The following is a 13,578-nucleotide window of genomic DNA, read 5'->3' as shown; positions in this document are numbered from 1 at the left end:
TGACGTCTTCGATGCGTACAGTTCGGAAACACTTTGACAAAGGGTCACACATTACGTCATATTGAAGGATCATAACATTGAAAAGGCTTGTAACCACTGCTCTGTCATCTTAGAAAGACTCTGGACTCTCATTTTGAGGAAATGATAACGCACAGTGTATAAATTATGTATGTGGATGAAAATGCTGCACAATCATTGTGAATCAGGCAGAGAAACACATTTATATTCAACCAATGTTTAATGTTACAGCTCAACTTCATTCATCGCTGTCCCGACAGCTGATTTGTTAAATGCAACATGAAAGAAAAATGTCTTGCCACAGATTTGAAATTTGAAAGGTTTTTTTGGAGTGTTTGTGTCACTGACGCCACCAAGTGTCTAATATTCATCTACTGCTAAAGGTTAAGTTCACCCTTTATGTTATTGTTTCCTGTGAATCTAGTGTCATCGCTCACTGTCAGGATATTTACACTATAGAGACAAAACAGATGTCACATATGGAAATGAGTTCTTATGATGTGTGTGTGTGTCTTTCTATAATTATCTCACGCACGCACACGCGGTTGTAATATGACTGTACTCTGCCCTCAGTCCCTTGAATGTTATTTATGTTATGTTGAAAGTCCCACTCAGAGTAAGATAACCTGTATGAAATGGAGATAGGGATAGAGTATACTATCACTTTATGTTGACCCCCACCCCTCTCCCTGCATGAATGATACTTCAAAAGGCAGCTGATCTGTGTGTGGTTCAGAAGGAAACAGATCTAGAGAGGATGACACCAGCCCAGTTTGTCTTTGAATTGCAGGTGCACTTTTCCTTTTATTCTGCACCTGAATGAGAAATGGTTGAAAAGGAGGAAAGGATCAAAGCCTGTCTTCTCACTGTCTGGTGCAACACAGCAGAGGCTAAACAGCGAAACAAAAGTTTAATTTGTGAGTGCACTTGAGCAGAGGAGCTGGAGTCGATACTAAAGTAAAAAAGAAAAGCACTGACGTGTCATTGTTTCAAATACAAACACAAAATCCCTCCTCTCACCATGTCCGTGTTGCCAAGGAAGATGAATAAACATGGCAGCAGCCGCCGCTCTGTGAAAATCATAGCGCCTTCTGTTGAAACCTCAATGGCCAGACTCTGTCCATGAAAGGCTGAGGGTTCAAGGGTTGCAGTGCTACTGGGGAGAGGGGAGCCAGCGGTGTGCCGTGGAACGCAGCAGACTGTGGGAGGAGAGCGATGGGTTGATGGGACAGCAGGATGGAGGGAAACAGGGAGGAGATGGAGAAAGGAGAGAGGTGAAGGTGATGAGAGAGGGACGGGTGGATGGGTGTAAGCGGATGCGGATGTTGGATGGCGCGGTGTGGATGGATGGCGGGGGACGGGGCTGAGGCGGACGAAGATGAGGAGGAGGAAGGCGGCATGGAGAGGCCCGTGTGTTGTAGAATAATGTGATGGAGGGGGGAGGATGGAAGAGGGGGGAGGTTAGGGACGCCCAGAGTCATGGGCTGAGTAAAGCTCTCTTGTGGGGGCACATGTAGGAGTGGGAGCCTGTCCAGAAGGGTGTGGTGTGCTTGTGTCTGCATCATGTCCGTGTGAACTGTCTGGGTTTGAGTCTGTGAGTGGTTGTGCAGGGCTGCAGCAGGTACGGGATGCGTGTATTGTTCCCCAGAAGTTCCACAGTTCTCTCCTTGAGTGGTGGGGTGTGTGTAGTCGGTCTCTTTGTGTGTCTCCTGTGCACTCTCCCGCATCTGGTCCAAAACTTTCTGCATGTGCTCTCTTGCCTGCTCTTGCAGGAGGCGATATTTGTCAATCTCCTCCGCGGTAAAGCTGATTGGCGCTGCTGTCTCTCCACCTGTCTGCTTGTCATCAGTCCTAAACTGTGATGGGCAGAGATTTGGCATGCTGCTGGGTTTTGACTCAGCCATGTCCAGAGAATGCTGCTGACTGTCAATGACTGCTCCTGGGCCTACTCCAATACACTTAGCTTCCTCTTCCTCTTCTCCCTCTTTGTCCTGACTCTTCTCCAGCAGCCACTTTTTCCTTCTGGCTTTTCTCTGCATCGCAGGTAGTTTTCCAATGAGAGGCAGAAACAACACTCTCGCTTGTTTCTGTGGTAGAGACTTACTGGGGGATAGTCCTTGAAGAGATATGCCTGAGCTGCCTGTAGTGACAGAGGCTGTGGATCCAGGGGTGAGATCAGACTGTGAATTGGCCTCTTCTAGCTGAAAAGGATTTGTTTGACATTGGTGCATTTTAAGACCTGGAACTGTGGGAGCAGAGGAACAAGATGTAGTGTCGGGTGTCGTGGGTGTGGAACTCCTCCTCTGCCTTTTTACCTCTTGTGGAGGCTCCAGTGAGAGACCTGTTGCTTCTGACGACTTCAACCCGTCTACTGTAACCTCCGAGCAGGTGCTGCTCCTGCTCCACTCCCAGCTCAGCTCGGAGATGCTCGTGCTGCTGCAGGGGCTGCAGGAGCGTGGGCTGAAACATCTGCTCGCTCTTGTGTTGATCACACTCTGGGGGCTGTACGTCTGCCTGCTTGTCCACCACTCAGGGCTGGAGAAGTGTCTGGAGTTTGAGGGTCTGGTGCCTGTGCATCGCCACACACAGCCCAGGCTGTCTCTGCTGTCAGCCCCTGTCCTGGAGGCTAACGTGGAGTTGTGTGCTCCCCTGTCCTCCCAGCTGTCACTGCTGCCCCATGTCCATCTGTCCACACTGCACCTGTCCCAGTCTGCATCCTCCGTGCTAACATGTCTGCCTCTCCTGCCCCAGCTGCTGGTGCTGGGGCTAAACCTGACCACCTGATCCCTCTCCACTGCTCTATTTCTTGATCTCCACCCAGTCATTGACCTGCCCTGCTCATTATCTCCTGTGCACTTTCCTCTTACCCACTCCCACTGCTCTGTATCTGATATCAGGCCTCTGTGTCTGATGCTTGAATTCCCTGCCATTTTCCTACCCCTCTCTTCCCAGACTTCACAATGCCTGGAACTCTTCCTCCGAGTATGAATGAATTTCCTGTCCTTGTGGGCGAGTTCTCGCTTTCTCACTGGGCCGCTACCACAGTTGTTGTCACGGTAACAGCCGTCAATGAAACTCCTGGGGTTGCTATGGTGACCCTTTTCCCAAAACTGCTTTGAGTTGCATCCTGGTGAGAGGGAGCGTAAGGAGAAGTGAGACCGCCGAGGAAAAGTCACTGCAACGGCGTCTCGCTGTCCCTCCCCCTCGGTGTCTCTGCTGTCTGCCGTGTGTCTGGTGAGTTTGGAGTAAGCACTGCAGTCTTCTGGCTGTGACTGGGAGTCAGTGCTGTGGCTCCTGTGGGGCCTCTTCTTTCTGACAGAGACAGATACTGGCTTAGCCTCACACCTCCCCTGGAGACAACTGCTCCCTGCTCTCTGCACCCCACACCTCATCCTCACTTCCCCACTTTGCTTTTGCCTCCTTTTCTTCCCCCAGCTCCCTGCAGCCTTTCCCCTGCCTTCTCTGACTGTGGAGACCGTGGAGACTGTAGAGACAACACTCCTCACTTTGCACCTTGTTGATTGGCGCTTCTTTGAAGCTTTCTCTTCTACGCTCCGCTTCTTCTTCCCCAGGTTGTGTTTCTTTGTGCTAGCTTTCCTCTTTTTGCGTGACACTTCTGAGGCACGCACGTACAGCGGCGGAGCACCGGCACACTCAGACGTCGCCTTACTCCTACACTCGCACCTGGATGGGCTAATGCACATCCCCTGTGTGCCAGACTGGGTGACAGACTCTAATTTGCAGCTCAGGGCTGTGATGGCTCTTTTCCTTATCCCTCTTGCAACCCCTAATCTTCCTCCCAGAGGATTCTGGGAGTTTGTGTCAGAGCTGTCACTATTGGCAGGGTCAAATGGATGGGAGGCTGCCCTCACACAGTTATCCACACTTAAACTGCATCTTTCTCTTTCAGCTCCTGTTTCCGATGTTGTTGTGTTTTGGAACAGGTGTGCTTTCGTCTCCACGTCAATATGTTGCTCTGCCTTGAAATTCTCCTCTGCAATTGTCTGTTCCGGTGCGCTCACCTCGTGTCTTGTCTTTCTTTGTAAGCTGGAGTGGGCATCTGATATGAGAGCAACTGACACACAGGAGTTTGATTGATCTGAGCGAGCATAAAGCTGATTCTGTTGTGACGCCTGCAGATCATCTGTGAGTTGTCTTCGGGACTTCAGGCAGAGTGGGTTGCAGCTGTAGGAAATGTGCGGCTGACACTTAGTGAACTTAAGTGAACTGACAGGCCATCTCAGATGGGTGGAGCCATCTTTCCCGAGCACAGACATGCGCTGACTCTCCTCCCTCCTTGCTTCTGCTTGTGCCTTTACCTCTGTATCACTGTCTGTGTTTTCTGTGTCCACGTGTGCCCCTGCTACTTCTCTGGCCCATACGGTCACCTGGGTCTGTGACGGTGAGAATGAATTGTGGGTGTGATTATTGGGTGCTGCTGTGGAAATGAGAGAGTGTTCTTTTACAATGTCTGTTTTTTCAATCGCCTCCTCTCTCACAGTTTCTCCAGGGATTGACCTTGTTTCGCTTGGTCCAACACTGTCAGAGTTAGACTTACGCCTTTCGCTCACGCCGCGTTTCCTCTCCTCTGTGGCCCCAATCTCCCTGTCACTGTCATCCATTATTTCTCTTATCCTCTCTTTCATTTGCTCCCTCTTTTCTCTTTCTTCCTCCTCGAGGTCTGAGAAGACAGAGGCAGATGGCTCCAGCCTGGGTCCCCTGCGGGAGAAGCAGAAGGACACCCCGAGTCTGCCACCTACTCGCTCCCGCTCAGGGAGAGGCAGCTGGGGATATGAGCCCGTACAAGATGGCTGGATTAGCGCATGGGGGTCTGTGTTGGATTGTGGTTGTGTGATTAGTTTGGACTCTGCAGTAGCCAACGACGCTTGGCAAGGAGATCGGCATGGATCTTCAGGTTGTTTACTGAGACTGGCTGTGCTGGTTTGCATAGCGTACGATTGCTGGATGTGGTTAAAAGGTTCAGGTTTTTCTTCAGGACTGTGGTCTCTCTCTCGCTGCTGGCACGCAGCCCTGGCTCTACTTCTTAGCCCACATGTCCTCACTGAGTTCCTGCAACCAGAGGTGACAAGAAAAATACAATACATTTGACTTAAGCTTAGTTTGATCCCAACTCTCTTGTGTGCTGTCCTTTCAAGGCAAGCTGACTGATAATAATGATAGTAATAGCTTTGTTGGCAGAGGTGATATCCTGTACATTACTTTACATAGTGCACATTCAAGTTGGGCAGCAAGTTAAAAAAAACAGACAAAGTCTTTCCTTGCTGGATGTCACATTAGCACTGTTTGATGATTCCTACTTGTACTTCAAAAGAGAGAATTCAGGATTTTTTTTTTTTTTAATTTCAAGCAAGGATAAGGGTGAACATTTTAAAGTCATTATTAAACAGACAAATGAGGCACCGGTTGTCAATATAAAGTAAGTCTTTGTGAAGCCTTGAGTCACACTTCAAGGTAAGGCACTGGCTAATAAAGTCTCATTAAGCACTTGCGAGAAAAAGGGGCACAAAACTGCTGAGGAAATTATTCATAAAACTTTGAAGATAAACCATCTGTTCCAGGGGATTTGTTATCCTTCAAAAGTCCTACACAGTCATAGATTTCTGTTAGCGATAAAGGGTAATCACTCAGATCTATTTCTGAGTCATTAAGTTTTGGAAAATTCTGTAATTACTCATTATTCCCTTTAAAATACACGTGGGGTGGATATAACAGGACCCCACTCGGGCCTCCTGTACTTTCTTTAAGTTCTCATGCAAAGTAATTATTTCATTGTTTAGCTCTTTTCTATAGAAGTGATTTAATCGTGCATGTCATGGATGCAATCAAGTTCATTATGATGTGATGCATTGCTTTGCGACGCTGTTTTCATTGTTTCAGGTGTGCAAACCCTGAGGCAAGTTTCATCTTTGATCTTGTTTCATTCATTTTATTCACTTTCCCCCCCCCCCCTCTCTCCTATTCATTCTGCTCTGAAACTCCATCTGCTGCAACCTACAAATAATCCACTCTCAGAGTGTTAGCAGGAACGCGTCCTGTTATATTTACTTCACCTGTGGCTTATGTAGGCCAACGGAGCGCTCTCGCATCCGTGGATACATCCATCAAATCTAGGAAATGTTGACTGGATGTGACACACTGTAACCTCCCTGGACTCCTGCCCCCTGGTCTCATTACACACACACAAACGCACACACACACACGCCTCGCACTCACCGCTGAGTTTCCTGTTGCAGCTGTGCTAGTTGGTGCAGCCGTCTGAGAGCCTTCTCCTGTTTGCGCTGGTCCTTCCATGATTTTGAGGCCACATTGCGAGCAAACTCCCTTTGCTTGAGGTCCTTCAGCCTCTGCAGGAAATGAAAATTAGAGGGCATAAAGGTCGGGACGGAGAAGGTGTGTGTGTGTGTGTGTGATGCGAGGGTGTAGCAAGGAGGGAGGGGAGAGCGACGGAGATTTGTTTTATGAAGCTCTCCACATGCAGCTGTCATGCCAATCATAGACATCATCAGTATTTGCAGATGTTCTCCTCCAAAGCTTATGTCAAATTAACTCCATTCAGGGCTGGAGGAAAGCATTTCTCCTCCAACACACAGCTTGAGAACAAACAACCAAACTAGTGAATAGTAGATTACAGATGCCGACAAGATAATTTACATAAATTATCCAATGAGGAAGACGCTCCTTTTTGAGTTCTGTTGGACTGACACCTCTTCTCGTTACCCAGCAATTCTTCAGTCCTATATCATCACAGCTCAGTTTGAGAGCCTCTGATCCACTGACATCTGCTTTGTAGCCGGAGTGTACCAAAGATGCTGATTTACTGATGCTGAAATCGCAACGCAAATCCCTACAGACAAAGGCATGGCTTGTGATCATTGGCAAAGTGTCCACGATCGGCCGCGGGATTTCAGTGAGGAAAATGATGAACCATTGTATGCGTTGTATGCAAGCATGTGTTTGTCACACATAAACAAACACAGATGCAAAAAAACCCCACAAAAAAACCCACAACACCATACTGGGTGATTTATATTTATATAACAAACTGGTGGGCCATTATCTACACTGTTGTGCCGAGAATGTAACAGTTAGCTGTGTTTTTCTGTGCGTTTGCGATGTATTCGTGTGCAACGATGCATCTGTAGGTGCACAAGTCGTCTAAAGGAGACAGTGATTCATGCCTCTCTGTGGTTTCCTTTTTCTGACACACTTTAATCCCTCCTTTATCCATGCTTGGCAGGTGTGTGTATGTGTGTGCGTGTGTGTGTGTGTGTGTGTTTGTGTGTGTGTGTGCATCTTGGTGCGTTTTTCTCGACGCTGTGTGTCTGCATGTGTCTGAGGGCTAAGGAGGTACTCGGGAGTTTGGAATAGCTGCAGTATTGTGTGCCATCATCCTGCTTTATCTTCAGTCTTATTCTCTTTCTCCGCTTCTCAGTACAATTTTAGCTTTTTCTTCCCTCAGCAAATCCACCCGTAGCTTATCAACTCGGGATTTTGTTGTTTATTTTACACACATTTGTGAACTATCCCGCAGTATAAATCGAAACAGGATTACACCACTCTTACTTTTAGATCACATCCCGTTATTATCCACCTGCATCACACACACACTCACACGCATACGCATGTATACACATACACATACACTCTCTCTCTCTCTCGCTCTCACTCACATATGCACACATCAGATTAGCCCCTCAGACATCAGATTTATTTATACACTCTCTTTCGCACCCCGATCTTCTGCAGGAGCTGACAGTTGTCAGGTTAATCTCTGCTGAGTCTTACACAAGCGCGTGTCTCTTTACATTATCACTCAGTGCGTAACATCCCACTGTCAGCTCACTCGAGACAGCACGAATTATATGCCAATGGAGCATCAATTGTGGCTCTGTATCCCTTAAACATATGTCTTGAATTGTAGGTGTTTTTTTTTGCACTGGAACTGTGTGTGTGTGTGTGTGTGTGATCACACAAGAAAATCTGCTTGGGTGCAGCGAGGAGCTTTGATGCCAAACTCTTTCTTTGGGAAATATTAATCACGTTCAAGCAGAGACACATGCATAATGAACCATCGCGGACGGAGCCAGGGAAGGGGTGGAGGAAGAAAAGATCAGAGTCATTGTGATGTCGCTGTCCATGGCAATGACTGAGAGCAAGAGCAGTTTATCATAGTCGGAGTATAAGAAGATGAATACCTCTTCGTGCTCTCACGTTTGCACTCTGCCAGGTTATTGTTGTCTCTTTAAACAGGTCCCACTGCAGGCAAACCTGTAGCTATATTTAGAGCCAAATGAAATATCACACAGAGAGCCATTTTCATTGTGTGCACACGGGGAAGAGATACTTCTGTTTTGTACTTTAAAGGCAGATGCTATTGTTTTCAGTGGCGATGTTGTGTTCCCGCTTCTCCCCAACATAATAGTCTCTGTGCTGTCTGTCAAAGCCTCAGTCAATATTCCCATAGACGTGTTAAGGAGTGCTTGAGCTGAGGCAACTGTGAACGAGTAAGAGTCGATTGCCCCTTTATTTAAAAAGGCAGCGCAGGTCTGTCGTAATGAGCAATTTTCTGTAATCATCAGTAAATTCAGATAAAGTGCCATATTCAGACATGTTTATCCCTGAACCGATGACGAGGGAAGGAGACAGGGGGAAAAATGCATTCAGCCTCCATTCCCCAAAGCCAATACTCCTGCAGGGAAACTGTCTTCAGCTAGAATTTCATCTGTTGTCTGCTCGGTGGGCAGAGAGTGCATGGATGCCTGTGTGTGTGTGTGTGTGTGTGTCTCAACAGTGCCAGTGGCTACTGTCAGCTCAGTGCCTCATACAGCTCGTTTCATGTGTCTGCCTCTGGCTAAAACAAAGCATTAACACTGGCCTGCAGTTGTCTCAATTCATTTTCAAAGAACAATGACAAAAGGAGGAACAATCTTACTTAATGTTTATTTCATGTTGCACAGTGTGGGCGTTCAGAAGAGGCGAGCGGCTCGGCTTGGTTTGGAGATTGCCTGTATTTTGAGGACGAGCGTGTACATGGGCAAGTGTGTGTCTGTGGTGTATTTTTGTTACGAGTGTATGTCTTGGCATGACAACAGATTGCTGTAGGGTAATGTGTTATCAGCAGAACCTTCAGCATATTAGACCAGAGTGGAGGTTGTGTATGAAAATGGATATTAAAGCAGAACACAGGAGAAAAAACAACAACCTGCTCCCAGGCTTTTTTCCTAATGGTCCATTGGCCTCATCCTGCCCAAACCAGAATAATACAATTATACCTGAACTGTGACTAATAGCGTCATATTTTATTTGGTACAAGATGTTTGTTTTTTTTCCCCTTTGAAGTTCACAACAAGAGTGATTTGAATCTGGAGCACTGTTCCTTTTGTACACGATACATCAAAAAACAACTGCTCTTAATCATGAATTAGAAAAGATAGAAGAAGATTCAAATGTCATGATCTTTTAATTTGGCACTTAATGATTGGGACTTTTTTGACATCTAGCTGCTCGACAAGTACACATTTCACCTACCTGACTTTTGTAATAAACATCTCAGAAAATGTCCAAAATATGACATTATGAGAATGATGTTGTGCTCCTAAAAAGTCTACAGTAAATTAGTAAAAAATAACAGGGATTTTTTTTCATGTGTTATATCAGTCATTGCTGTTGACAGTTATTTTTTTACATGGAACCATCTCACTCAAATCCCCAGTAATGTCAGTAATGGTAATGCTCCCAGCAATACTACATAAAATCTAACACAACCTTAAAAGCGATAGTTTGTGACAAGCATCATGATGACTGTCAGGGAAAAAAAAGGCGATGCAGAAAGTTGTTTTTTTTTTTGTTTTTTTTTTTCAATAGAAATGCACACCAAGCATCGTCAACAGCTGGAAAACCAGACTGGATGAGTTGCAAGGACGAGTACTTCAAAAATATCATACAATTTGAGTTGAGTGTCCAACAAGCGGCTTTCACAAAACCACATTCAGACAGAGACAGAAGACATGTTTTTGCAGTAAGCAAATAGACGTATGCAGTCTTAACTTATCTTATCTTAACATTTTAAAATCTGGCTTGCGGCACATACAGTGAAAGTGAAGATGTTCCACCTGTGAGTGAATGTGTGCGTGTGTGGGCTTATAAGAGATGATGGTTGTCACACTCCTACTCTTACTCGCTTGAAACTGCACCCAGTGGGTGGATTCATATAATGCAGTTTCCCATCAACACGCACACACACATTTCAAAAACAAACCTAAATTCTGTGTCAAGAAATCATAAACAACGTTGTGTGTATCTGCGGTGCAGGTGTGTCACAGTAATACTGTACCTGTTTGTGCGCGTGGTCGTAGGAGTTGATGTGGTTGTCAAACTCCTGGTGTCTGAGGTACTGCTTGTCACACAGCTCACAGTAGAAAAGAGCCTTCAAATCCTCCAACGAGCAACCCAGAGCCCCCCCGTCTGTACGCTCCTGTAGAAAGACAGAGAGACAAAGCGCGAGTGAGAGAGATTGTGGGGAGGAGGAAACAGATTTACGAGAGACGCTTAAGCAAATAGATATTAAGGGTGAGAAGGGCACGGATGCCGAGCGAGAGCAGTTAGGGGTGGGGTCAAAAGAGTGGCACGTTGTAAGCCATTTAGCTTTTGTTAGCCATTTAGAGCGAATCTGCATCCCAGAGACATCAGCAGTAATGGCTTCTACATGTGCTCTGCATAAAACAGCTAAACGGCTTCCCATTAAACTATGCTGCCGCTGCCTCTGCCTCTGCTGCTGCTGGAGAACGGACAAAGGCACTGATGACCTGTGCTCGTAGCAATTTGAGCCTGTGGACGCATTTAATACAACCACTATAATAGAAACCTGTGTGTGTACTGAAATGATGGCAAAATAGTCTGAGTCAGAATGCAGTTCAAAAGACGATTGTAGCTAACAGACTAAAAACAACCGGAATATTTTACCCTTGATTCTTGTGGCTTCTGGCGATGACAATTTCATTGTAAATGTAATTTACTTTCCCCTTAGAAAAGTCATCTGTAAATGACACACACACACATGCACACACTCACACACAACTCACATCTGCATAAACAGCACATGGACAGACAGATAAACATGAAGAGACAATATTCACAATTAGGGACAAAACATACTTCACTGTTAACCACACACACATGAAAAGCTTCACTGAATCACTCTCTCTGTCCCTTTCTTTTCCTCCTAGTTAACTAAAATAAAAATAAAAACTAGAGTTTCAAAAAAGAAGAAGAAAAAAAACAGCCAATAGAATGTTTTCAATTTGTTTTTGTTTACAATATGGGTACATAAGGTTATGAAAGATACATAACACAACATGCGTTATTGGGTTGCGTATTCTTGTAGACTGTTATATTTGATTCAGAGATGGTTGTTCATCTGTCCTCATACATTTTTAAAATGGCATCTTTTGTTGGGTTTTTATGACACACACACACACAATACTTATTACGACCTTTATGAAAAAACTATGACATTATTGATTAATTTTGATGTTTTGTAAGATGGTCCAATGTATATGGCACAAATTAACCTTTTATTTTTTATATATCCTCTTTAGAGATGGTTAATGTGTCATTTTGTTGATATAAAGTGCGCCGCCACTTAGTTTTGATCCTCTCGCCCAGTATTATTAGGGAGCACTTCAGCTGTGTATGACCATTAGCATGTGTAATTGTGTAAAAGCTTTTTACTTCTGTGTGTGAGGTTTTTTTTAAATTATATGAATGAGTGTGCTTTCATATTATGCATGGTCATTCTGAATAAAGTCCCTGATGGCCCCTCTTACTTATATACCATACATGCACAGCACAAAATGGAATATAGACCTCAGGGAATAAACCTCTTGTCTGCATGCTCCCATCAGCCAGAGGGCTTTCTTGGTCTAAGGACAAGTACAGTGTGGCGCACTATATCTGTGTGTACTTGTGCATATATGTGTGTGTGTGTGTGTGTGTGTGTGTGTATTTGTGTGCCGATGCAGTGGTGTGTGCGTGCATGCGCATTCATGCCATGCTCTGCTTCAGAATGTAATTTCCCTCAGGCTAGGGGCTGCCAATAAACACTATTGAATTGTGTTCTACACTGACATGATGGGAATTTAATTTGAGGTTGTCACTACTTTTCTCCCCTCCTCTGCTTCTATTTCTTCCCTCCGTCCATCTCCTACTCTTTCTCCCTCTCTTTGCCAGCTCTTTTTTTTTATTATTATTGGATCAGCCCCCTTTTTTCTTTACCTGCTCTTATTCTTCTTTTCTGTACCTCCCCCCCCATCCCCTCTCTATTTGACATTTTCTCTCACTCTCTCTGGATTGCTCGTTTTCTGTTTGGTGGGCCCCGGGTCATCCTCAGACAGAGTCTATTGGCCCCAATTTGCTTCAGTAATATACCTGCACACAGGAACAGAAGTGTGAGGGAAAAGAAAGAGACGGCAGCAATGTAGACAAGAGGAGAGATGACCCCTGTCTGCCCTCACACACCACACACACACACACACACACACACACACACACACACACACACACACACACACACACACACACACACACACACACACACACACACACACACACACACACACACACACACACACACTCACATGTATACCATCTGCAGGTAGATCGCTTGTAGTCTCAGAGGGTGTAGAGTAAGAGTTAGAAGAACGACAAGGCTGACTAACTCCACCACACTTGAATCAACAGACAGGTAACTAATATACATTGATCCTTGCTTGTCTGTGTGTGTGTGTGTGTGTGTGTATTGATCTTCCTTGCAGGCTTAAGTCACGACCAGGAAGTTATCCAATCACACAGAGCGGCCTTTCTTCAAGTACTGCTGGGGTGATGAGATTGAGATAATGATCGCGGTGTATTTGTCAACCTTTAGGCTTGTGCAGGATTCTATAGGAGCTGCGTATGTGCATGTTTTCATACATGTACTCATTATATCTGTGTACATGCGAGCCGGCGCATGTTTTAGTGCACATGTTGCCTTTGTACTCCTGAACCCTTCTTTCTCACCTACTTGCATTCTGTCCCGGTAATTATTTTCAACAGTAATATATGTAGGGGAGAGATGTGAGAGAGAGGGAAGAGGAGTGCATGTAAGAAAAAGCACAAAAGCATCAAAGCAGAATTGCGTGCGTGAGAATTTATCACATTGTGAGGACAAAAATCTGTTTACATCATCACCATCACTGTAAACCATAAAGTATTTTTTAAAAATTAAAGAAGTTTGAAGGTTAGGTTTGTGTTAAGGCTATGGTTAACACTGAGGTTAAAACGGACCTAGACCGGAAGCTGTTTTTTAGTGTGTATCTGCGTCATTACCTTGTTTACGAAGCCCTGATGGTTCAAAACAAAAAGTTCAGCCGCTGCTGAGAACGCTGTGTTTTATTGTAATCTCAGGCTCAGCAAGATCTCTGAAAAAACCCGGTCCGGTTACGTAAACATCGGTTCTCTGGAACAGCAGATCGTCCTGCTCCGGGCACTAGTCCGGGCACA

The 13,578-nt window shown here is 45.3% G+C and overlaps 1 protein-coding gene across 1 annotated transcript in view; it reads right to left on the bottom strand.

Annotated features, from left to right (window-relative positions):
* Window positions 1-750: 750 nt before the first annotated feature.
* The window catches only part of znf804b (zinc finger protein 804B), a gene marked incomplete at both ends in the record, with an annotated part of 34,765 nt that continues 21,937 nt past the window's right edge, over window positions 751-13,578 (bottom strand). The window contains 5 exon segments of the mRNA XM_083896485.1: window positions 751-814; window positions 816-827; window positions 1,120-5,088; window positions 6,253-6,383; window positions 10,373-10,513. Coding sequence (XP_083752611.1) covers window positions 751-814; window positions 816-827; window positions 1,120-5,088; window positions 6,253-6,383; window positions 10,373-10,513 — 4,317 coding nt within the window.

The sequence above is a fragment of the Microchirus variegatus genome (genome assembly GCF_963457635.1).
Source record: "Microchirus variegatus genome assembly, chromosome: 1".
In the NCBI taxonomy this organism is placed as follows: Eukaryota; Metazoa; Chordata; class Actinopteri; order Pleuronectiformes; family Soleidae; genus Microchirus; species Microchirus variegatus.
Note: the sequence above shows the minus strand (reverse complement) of the source record. Positions and strands in the feature narration are given on the sequence as shown.